At 42.0% G+C, this 11,347-nt stretch overlaps 1 protein-coding gene across 1 annotated transcript; it reads right to left on the bottom strand.

The window, feature by feature from the left end:
* LOC136552063 (classical arabinogalactan protein 9-like) lies at nt 1–973 on the bottom strand. The gene has a single exon (XM_066543609.1). It carries the CDS (start codon nt 795–797, stop codon nt 408–410), a length of 390 nt encoding a protein of 129 aa, XP_066399706.1. The 5' UTR covers nt 798–973; the 3' UTR covers nt 1–407.
* Nucleotides 974–11,347: the final 10,374 nt, after the last annotated feature.

Below are 11,347 nucleotides of genomic sequence, written 5' to 3'. Positions count from 1 at the left end.
CAAGCGAAACTCAGGTTATGATAAATAGTTCTGGCAGGTATCATAATTTACAAGATCAGTGTGAATTTTTGCTACAGGTTTTTTTGTTTCTTTGAACTGCTTCCATTCAGTAACAGCAATTCATCTCTAGAGCTACAAATTCTCGCTCACACTAGCACAACAAAAATAAAAGAAAATAAAAGAAAATTCAAGTGAACACGCAAGAAAAGACGTTATTTATACCGAAAATTATAATTTAATTTATACTATGGCCGTGGCCCGTGGGTTGCAGTAACCCAAAGGAGAAAAGAAAAGAGTAAGAGGGGGAGGAAGAAGACGAAGCCAAGAACTCGGAAGAATTCTCCAAGAAGAAATGGACAAGCCTGGGAACGAAGCCGGTGGCAAATCACGGCCAGCAGATCGCAGCATCACGTCACCCGGATCCGTTTCTTGGGCGGCAGCGCCCGGAAGACGGTGGAGAGGTCGCGCGGGACGGCGACGAACACCCGCGCGGGCCCGGGCGACGGCAGCGGCGGCTTCCGCTTGACGGCCAGCCGCGGAGCCGGCGGCTTGCGCGGAGCCGGCGGGCACTCGGCGGGCGACCGCAGCTTGCTTCCCTCCGACGTCGGCGTCGATGGCTCGTGATCCTCTTCCTCCTCCTCCGCGGCCTTCGCGCTGTCCACCGACGACGACGACGCCGGCGACGGAGACGTAGAGGCCGAGGCCATGGCAGACGACGGCGGAGGAGGCGGGGGCGGCAGAGGTGTCGTCTTGATGGGCGGCAGCGCCGGGAGACCCTCGTCGCCGGGCGACGCCATTGCCGCTCCCCGCTCGAATTACCGACGGACTTGCTCGACGGCGCTGTAAATTGGGATGGAATTCTCCTCGTTGTTGGTGGAGGCCTGGAGGGGGTGCAATTGCACGAGGTGGGTAGAGAGAGAGAGAGAATAAGGTTGGGGCGGTAACGCGAAGGTTGTTAAATAGCGGTGCTTTTCTACCTTCTTCAAGAGAGGGAGGGAGAGAGAGGAGGGGCGCAACGAGAAGAGGATTACGAGGGCTATAATGGTAAGTGCTGGGCTTTAACATGAATTCGGCTGATCTATTGTGCAGTAGATTTTGTATTATTTTGAATGATTAGTGTTCTGTGAGAGAGAGTAAGCTGAAACAAACTGAAACTTAGCAGATGATTTATTGCTGGCGGGCAGTAATGCTGTTTACATGGGTAGGCAGGTGAGGTGAGTGAGCGTGTGTATTTTACATTTACACCCCCAACTTGTTGATAGGATATACTCCTACGTATACACCTACTATCTTTCTTTCTTTTTTTAAATATTTGATACTGTATACACCTATCTTTCCGTGTACAGAAGTTTGGGTAATCATGGTCCCAACAAGTTGTGTCTAGAGATTTTACCAGATGGTAGGAGCTTCTTGAGACACTCCGTACTCCATTTCCTTTTGTTATGCACGTCGATCCAACCACATGTAACTCAATTCAGGCACGAAGAGATGGATGGTTTGCAGGAGTTGTATTTTTATATAGAGATTATGCTAACGCACTATGCAGGCATCTTAGAAATGAATGTTGAAAAATATTCTCTTACAACACATACTAGGCTACCAAGACCAAAAGTACGTCGAGGCGAACTCTCATGCATGTTCCAAAGAAATTAAAGCCTAAAATCTCAACTCTACGAGCGCTTTTTTTTAGCAAACATGAGGGGCCGAGGTCCCCTACTGGAACGGGTGCGTTTGGTTGGCACCCACTACATGCCACACCGTAGTTGTGGCCAGCGCCAAAACTGCGACGACCAAATCGTTTGCCCCAACTGCAACACCTTTTGGCGCACAAATTGAACTAGAATGCGATGGCTGGGCTGTGCGGCATGCCTCAAGTTTGGAAAGGAACCAATCGCATGTCGGAACTTGGGCGCAGAAGCTGCGGCGCGATGCGGCAAGTTTGGGTGGCCAACCAAACGCGCCCTACATTTTGCACACGCAATTGTGTGAGCCTAATAGTAATGTCAATTCATTTTGGAAATTTAGATAGGAGCACAGAAGAAGAGGAGGAGGAGGAGCAGGGCAACATGATGATGCAGGGAGATGAGAGTGGAGGAGCTATAAGTTGCCTCACAGCATGTAATCATCACTTTGAGCAGGTACGGTACAAAAAGCTGAGGGCCATGCATCTGCATGATGGATGGAAGCTAGGCGGGCAAGCTTGTGCTCAGATCGCAACTCGCAACGGGCACAGCACAGCACAGCACAGCGTTGAGCAGTTTTGTTACAGCACAGCAGCGGTGCAGCCAGCACCGGCATCGGCATGCATGGTCAGCAATTGGAAGGGGCTGCTGGGGCTGGTGAGCTAGAGAACAAGGAGGAAACAAACAACAGGGGGTGGCCTTTTGCTGCTCTTCTACTTCTGAAAATCTGAAGCTTTCATCATCCGCTGGCCGCTGCGCCGCCCCCACGCACAGTCGTCGTCGTCGTCGTCGTCGCGGCACCGGCACCCACCGCCCACTTTCCCCGGTCTGCCTGGGGGCTCTGGCCTGGTCGCTAGCTGGTCTCACCACAGTGACAGCGCGCTGTCCTGGCCATTCCATCTCCATGGCGCGCGCGGCCGTGCGCAGGCACACGGTCCCTGTGGACCAACGCTGCCTGCTGCTTCTGCTTCTGCACGGCGTGCCCAGGTTTCTGCAGGATTTCCTCGTGAACAAAAAAATTGGAGCGGCAGGCTGAGCTACCTTTTCAGCCATGATCGGCTTGCAGTTGCCAGGGGGCAAATTTGCCAGGATTATTGTTTCTCTTCAGACATGTTCTAGTTTCCTGTACGTCTTTTAAGAAGGCTGAGCTACCTTTTCAGCCATGATTATTGTGCAGATTAATTATGTCCGATATATATGCTGTACCATATTATGCATATATTTATTGATGCTGATGAACCAAACAGGGGCTAGCTCTCCAGTGCATCGTGGGATTCAACAGTATATATGCCAGGAATTAACCTGAGCAAACACCTTGCCATACGGGTCACTGACAAAAGGCAGCACACATTTTGAACCGATGCATCTTGTAAGAAAAATGCGCGGGAGCAGAGCGTCTAGTTTGAGTATACTGATCTTCATCTTTAAATATAATATAATAATAGCAGCAGAACTATACATAGAAGAAACTAAATTCCTACTCCTGTATTTTCAGCAGAAATAATACCAGGACAGATAAAGGCAACTCGTAAAATCAATATATCAATGACAAATTAACATTGCGTACGATAATGAATGATGCCTTCCACAATGTGGTTACTACTTCATGCAGACATCTTATGGGAACTGAAACTACACATCAGAATGATTTTTACATTGGTATTTGATTAAGGGTATTAAATTTGAAATAAAAGTCAAATTTGAAGAAAAAAAAACTTGCGACATAGTGATGTGTCTTGTTTTTTAGGGGCAGAAACTATATGTTGCATCTATTTTTTAAGTCACCATGCAAAGTTTTTTTCTGGGGAAACATACCACAAGACTACAAGCGTGTTTGGTTGATTACCCCAACTTGTCGCAACACGTCGCAACTTCCCAGACTAGACTGCAAAGTTCCAGAATGTGTTTGCTTCCTTCCCAGACTTGGGGCATGTCGTAGCCTAGCCTCGTTTACATTGAGGTTAGGAATCAGTATTTGATATTGTAACATTTTCGTTTGTATTTGATAATTATTGTCTAATCATGGTCTAACTAGACTCAAAAGATTCTTCTCGTAATTTACAATCAAACTGTGTAATTAGTTATTTTTTATCTACATTTAATACTCCATGCATGTGTCCAAAGATTTGATGTGACGGAGAGAAAGTGAAAAAACTTGCAATCTAAACAAGGCCCTAGTTCAATTTGTGCACCAAAAGCTGCCGCAGTTGAGGCGGACGATTTAGTCATCACACATTTGGCATGGGCACAGCTACGGTGTGGCATGCAGCGGCGCCAACCAAACAAGCCCTAGTATAGGAGGTCTGCCACACTTACTGAGGCCTTGTTTAGTTCTAAAAAGTTTTCTAAAAAAATGCTACAGTAACTATCACATCGAATCTTGCGATACGTGTATGGAGCATTAAATGTAGACGAAAAAAAACTAATTGCACAGTTTGGTTGGAAATCGCGAGACGAACGTTTTGAGCCTAATTAGTCCATGATTGAATACTAATTGTCAAATAAAAACAAAAATGCTATAGTAGCCAAATTCTCAAATTTCGCTCAACTAAACCAGACCTGAGAGAAAAACTTTACAAAGAGGAAACGTGAGGTAAAAGGTAAAAATACATCCATGAGCACCAACAGTTGCTTTAGTTCTTAAACTGTCGAGCATTGAGTGTTCGCTTGGGAAACGGACCTATTCTAAAGGAGGCGTTGTATCATGGGTCCATTCATCAAATCAGTGGAATAACTTCATTTCTTATGGCAGTAATAATGCCCCGTTCACTTGATCGTTTACGTGGCTTATAAGTCGACTGATGCTGTTTTGTTATAAGAGAAAAATACTATATCATAGCTGATAAACATGACTGATACGATCAAACGAACTTGATCCGCAAAACAAACAAAGAACCGATGAATAAAATGGTGATGGACTGTCTCATTCCACAAACCAAACACACTATACTTTTTTTTCTGTTTACACTATTGGGTCTGTTTTTTTGTTAGCCTAAACCAGAATTGCAATTAGCCTGTTCAGAACTATTGGCTTGTTTGGTACTGGTTCGTGAGGAAATACTGCTGGCTGGTTTGTGTGACAAAAAAATATTGTTCCTGACGAAAGAATACTGTTCATGTGAAACAGTGCACGTATGAGAGGGCTGGCCAGCACCAGCGAGCCAGCTGCTCCAGCCGAACAGGCCTGAATAATGGATGGCTGAGCACATGTTTGGTCGGTGGATTAGCAAATCTGTTTGGGTCAAGCAACTATATATCGGACCAGGCTTCTAAAATCCAAAATTGTTGTTTAGCCAAACAAATTTCTCAGGTCAACAGCTAGACAGGGCCAACGTCTGAAATTATTGTTTGGCCAAACAAACTTCTCAGATTAACAGCTAAACAGGCCCCGTAGCGAAAGAAAATGTGCCCGGTGCCGTAAGCTAACATTGAGAATGTGCAATTTGGTCCCTTTCTAGTTTGAGTTTTCTGGCCCGTTCGCTTCACTGAAAAAAAAAAATAAACTAAAACATTATTCCTGACTGAGTTGGTATAAGAGAAAAATACTATTTCTAGCTGAAAAGACAAGCCGAAAAGTACTAATTAGAAGACAAGCGATCAAGCCCTCTATGAGTTGCCATGGTTGTGATGGTGAAGAGAAGAATAGCCCTCAATTATGGAAGAATTACGTGACCTGCCACTGGCTTGCAGGGGAAGAAGGGGGGTCGTTCCGAGTCACTGGCAAGAGAAGACCAGATCTCGCCTCCCGCCCCACCAGATCACAAAAGGTGGTTGGCACCAAGAAAAAGCTAGCGCTGCCAGCCCACATGGTCCTATTGGGTTGGAAGGCTCTAGTCCTCCTAATCCCCCCTTGTTTTCTGCCAGCCCACACTTTGTGCCAGCCCACTTTTCTGCCACTTTGTTTAAATCCAAAAAATAAAGTTTAGGGAGTCACATCGGATAGTCATATTGGGATGTCATATGGAAGTGTTCGGATAGTAATAATAAAATAAATTATAAAAGTCCTTATTAATCCACGAGATGAATTTATTAAGCCTAATTAATCCGTCATTAGCATATGTTACTGTAGCACAACTTTGTCAAATCATGAACTAATTAGGTTTAAAAAAAATCATCTCGTAAATTAGTCGCAAGTCGGTGTAATTATTTATTTTTTTAGTCTATATTTAATACTCCATACATATGTCTAACATATTTGATGTGATAGAAAATAAACTTTAAGAGGAGGAACTAAATAAGCCCTAACTAGCTTGCACATTCTTTGCATTGCAGCCATGACAATTGCCGGTGCACACTGCCCAAGGCAAAATCTATCTCTTGTCATCCAGCACAAGTCTTTTTTTAACTCTGCTCGCGGATAATCACTCTGTTCGCTTGGTTTATAAGTCGTATTTTTTCAGTCAATAAATAATACTTTTCGCTCACAACAAATCGGTACTTTTAGTGATAACTTATTAGCCAAATCGAACCGGGCAAAATTTACTGTAGTACAAGCGAAAAGCATGCATGTCACATTGTCAATTTCTACTTCTTTGTTTTGGATTCTTCTGTTACAAAGTGGGTGGCCAGAAAGAGCTGACAACGAAGACTGCGCGTTCCACTGTAGATGAAAAGTATGCATATCGGTACATATTGATGATGTATATGCGTTTTTTCTAGGTACTATACATATTATAAATTAAATTAGGCATGCAATTAATGCAAGTGGCATTGATAGATAACTTCCCACATATAAAGCACTTTAACAATTGTATTCGGCTTGTTCAGTTGGCTGATTCGTATCGTTGCTGGTTCGTTTATGTGAGAGAGTGGTACTGCTGGCTGGTTCGCTGCTACAGTGCTCATGGGAGCCCAGCGAACGAGCTGCGGTATATATCTGTATATGACTCCATACATGGTTACGTAAACAATATACAATGTACTCTCTCCATTTCAAAATTTAATAGACGGGTATTCAATTTGCAATTTGTTTTCTAAATAAACATGGTTATCATGAATGTGGATTTGTTCATCTTTCCTGTCTTTCCTCACCATTTATTCAGTGAACCGTCAGTCCATCTCTCACACACTGACACACATTCACGCCAGAGAGAGGATTAGCCAGTGCAGAGGACATGGCGCGAATGAGATGGGGAGTTAAAGATCTGTTTGGGATTGTTCTACTCTATTAAAATCATCTATGTTCTACTTACACAATTATGGAGCTGCTCCACAAAAACACGGGTGTGTTCGGCTGGTGCTAAAAAAAAGGTACTGTAGCCAGCTGAAAAGGCACTGTAGCCGGCTGATTTCTCTCACGAATTCCTCTAGATTCCTCTAAGCGAACAGGGTCGAAGTTTTCAGAGTAACTCTTTAGGTGCTCCACAAAACAACTAAAGTTTGGCCCTTAAGTACTTCACTTTTTTTTAAGCAGAGTTTGTGGAGCTGCTGACTATAGCGAAGTTAGGAGGGAAGTAGTCCCAAACATGCCATTAGACGGTGATTACAAGTTGTAGGGTAGTAATATAATTTACGCCGCCATATATAGGGATCTGTATTGTATGTACAAATGAAAAGATACACATACACAGGCGGATCCATCAAGTTGCGCTGCTCCTATAGTTTATATCTCAGACGAAAAGGCGTATGATTAATATATATGAGGTGAGGTGAGATTGGAAGAAGGATGTGGTGGGTCTTGGAACCACGTATGCACGCACGCACGCATCATCTTCGTCTATCTCGAGAGACATCTCATGCATAAATCATGTGGGCCATGCGCGGGCGTGATCGTCGTGCATGTGCACCTGTTGGTTAGGGCTTGTTTGATTTATAAGTTTTACTTTTTTAATTAATGAATAGTATTTTTTTCTCACATCAAATCAGTTAAAAATACTTTCAAATATGACTTATCAGCCAAACAAGCCCAAGTGAACAGGGTGCGCATCGCCTACTACTAGCTTTCGGTGCAAGCAAGATCCGATGCATTTCTAGCATGTCAATATACGTGGATATATATGTACTAGGTAGCGTGCCCGTGCGTTGCTATAAGATAGCTAACATTTTATACTAAAAATACACGGATTGCATGATAAGATAAAAATACTGTAAAAATCAAATACCAACGTTAAGTGACATTTAATGCAAAAAAGCAAAGTTTATGAATTTAACACAGTCACGGAATACGCTACGTCGCAGGCTCACAAACTCTACTTTATAGACCTTTCTATGATGCGGTTAAGATAATATTTTATATCGGCAGAAAGAAATCTCCGATATTCATTTTTTTCGTGCGCCAATAAATCTACGAATAAGTTCCGCCGCATCTCCGTACCATCCTGTACACAAGTTCGAGTATATATGTCAATATTAGTGCCTGTCGCATGAGTAATACTATTTCTCTTGAAAAAACTTATACAAAAACTTAAAACAAAATGTTATACTCACCGTATAAATATGTGTGACTTTTGGTCTATTCCACATAGACATATACTATAGAATAAGATATCCACTTAAGTGTCTGTGGCAAAATTCACGATCAGCGATATGTAGAAATAGTTAAATCATAGGTATTATTATTGTAAGCGACGGTGACTCTGAGTTAGTTACCCATCTATGTCCTCTACGATGTTTTCTTCCCGTTTGAATTTCTATTTGAAGACATCCTCTTTCCATCTAGGAAAATGTTTATTCACTGTGCCCGTGTAGTTGCGCCCTGTTCGTTTGGGCTTGTTTAGCTGATAAGTCCATGGCTGAAAGTAATGTTGGCTGATTTGGTGTGAGAGAAAAATATTGTTCGTTGGCTGAAAAAGTACGGCTTATAAGCCAAACAAGCCCAAACGAACATGGCGTTGAAGCTAAATCCAAAAGTGTACTTGACATACATCAGCGCTGGTGTATCTTTACACCACTCTTCAACAGGTCCTAGAGTCAATCATGATAAGCATATTTTCCCGCTGATCGAAAACATAAAGCATATATTTTCGAACGTTACAGCCATGACAAAAGAAACTACAAACATGGTAGCGATTAGAATAGTATATAGGAAACAAGTAATAAAAGTAGGAGCAAGCGACTTACATATATGCACTGTGCTAAGTTATATTCCATATCCTCACATACACCGATCGCAGCAGATATTTCTTTCGTATTGTATTTTTTACTGGAATTCTGGCATTTTTTGTTAAAGCATACATTTTCTAAAAGAGAAGGATATCGAGTGTCAGGATTAGTATAACTTGGCCTGCTGACCACAACGGTCACCGCAATCTCCTGCTTTGACTTTTGAAAAAAAAAAGTGGAGGACTTATCGTATGGGAGTTCCTAAGATGGAGGAGGCAGTGATGATGGAAAAACATGAGCATACAGTCCTATTCACTATATGACAACTCGGGGGATGAATGATATCCATAACCTGGTTGATTGATTATCCTATAATCAATTGTTTTTCAATTATTCTATACTTGCTTTCACAAAAATAAAAAAAAATAATGAAACTATCATAATTAGATGACTAAGTTTGCAAACAGTGAATAACAAATTTCTGAACTGTTTTCTCTAAAGAGTAAGCAATTTTAGATCATGTCTGTAGTAATCATAAAACATTTCGACAATAGATCACGTCAATTTTGTTTCTTTTCTTACAGCCACAAAAATGTTCAGATGCGTACAAAAAAATGTTCAGATAAGTACACCTTTCACCGTGAAGATAGATGACAGTCAGTACCAAGACATCTACGAGAATGTTCACTACAAGATCCTTGTGGTGAGATTGATCACTGTGGATGCCCCAACGATAGGAGTTGTCTAACCTGAACAGCAAAGCCATTAGCCATTTATTTTTATTTGCTATCCAGTTTCAAAATGTATAAAGTGCTATCCAAAAACACTTGAATAATACATGTGACAAGGAAATACAACCTCTGTTCAAATGAATAACTTTCCAATCTGAAACCATAAATTATCTTTAAAGTATTATAAGATGTTCCCGGTAGCTGATTTTTCTATACTCATTAGAAGGCAAATAATTTCTATTGAGTTGTCCGATCTAGCATGCATTCCTCTCAACTCTATACAGATCATGAAGAAGACAGTAGCCTAGATGCATGCATCCATCTCCTTGTTCCTATCACCAATCTGGACCAAGCCTAACCCCCAATGCGACCGTCCGCATCGCTCGTGTTGGAAAATCGCTCTGGATTTTTTTGTCACTAATGGAAAATAGGAGGCATATTTTCATCAGCATCTTGGACTACAGAGATCACTGTCCTGAACTCATCGCATCTTGACTACACATTGAAGTCAGTCAACCAGAGAATAGTATAAGCAGAAAACAATCATCTGATATTGCCCGGTTCTATCTTCAGTTGAAAAAGAGGTAGAACATACATATGAATGGATATAATTTTGCTGTTTGGTTTTGGTTATGCTTCTTATTTGTAATACTAAATGATAAATAATGTGTGTAGGCTTACAATGATACAGACATCAAGTCATAATTATCTAGGTATAAATTGTTATAACTTCACTCCTCGGATACAACAATGTGAGTTTTCATTGTCCTTGGCGCATTCTCTTTGTTTAAAGTGTTGTCAGAGAACCGGTAGTTAAGCACCCCTAGAACTTTGACTAAATTTTTTAATGTTCTAAGGCTTAGCTGAGTAAAGAATTGGTATATTCCTGACATCTCAATTATTTGTATGTGCAATAAAGAACTTGACTGCTATTCCTGACATCCTTAACGCATGAATGAATCCTGTTGGGAGTTTGCAAGCACCAAGCAATTTCGAAGTAGAAGAAACACACATCAATACAATTAGGAAATACCAAGTGGGATATTGTAATAGTTAGGTCAAATCCTCTATATATTGGTTGCATACTATGGCTCAGATTAAACTTAAACATATGCAAGAGGGAGATAGCAACCATGGAAAGGTACTCGCTCCAATTGAAAATAATCAGCTGACTTTGCTATTGAATTAGTCATTCCGCTTTCTATGTGTTTGCTTGTGGATTTACATGTTACCATAGCTATATATATGAAGTACTAAAAGCATCTAGGCCCCTAGTTGGGTTTCGGTGATTAGTGACAATACGTGATTACTGTGATTAACGTGTGTTTTGCAGAGGACAATTATGTTAGGTCATGGTAATGGAGATCGATTGGGCTATCATGGTGGTCATGCCCCTACGATGGAAATCGTTTCAGTTTTCAAAGGATAGACGACAAGGTTAAGGATGAACTAGTTCTAAGTAGTCGTTTGGTGTTGAGGAGACACTTAGAGTAGTTTAGGACTTTGTTTTTCCTTTGGCCGTACTATTAAGGGGGGTATGGACGGGTAGCTTGACCTAGGTGAGTCTAGTGAGTTAGGTGTGGTACACACTTGCTAAATCTAGCACTAGATAGCTCCTAAAAAGCCCTTAGATCCATTAGAGCAAACTTCATTCACGTATGATCGAGAGTTGGAAGTGAATGGATGGAGTGATCGGACACTGGTGCAGAGCCCGGTCAGTTCATTTGATCAAGGTGAAATCGTCTGGACGCGACCGGACGCTGAGAGGTGAGTGACCGGATGCTGGGTGCCAGCGTTCGGTCGACTCCAATAAGATTCCAGATAGGGAAAATTAGTGACCTGACGCGTCCGGTCACAACTCAAACACTAGAGATCGGGGAAGAACTGATCGGG

The sequence above is a fragment of the Miscanthus floridulus genome, chromosome 4 (assembly GCF_019320115.1).
Source record: "Miscanthus floridulus cultivar M001 chromosome 4, ASM1932011v1, whole genome shotgun sequence".
In the NCBI taxonomy this organism is placed as follows: domain Eukaryota; kingdom Viridiplantae; phylum Streptophyta; class Magnoliopsida; order Poales; family Poaceae; genus Miscanthus; species Miscanthus floridulus.
This window is presented reverse-complemented; position numbering and strand designations above follow the sequence as displayed.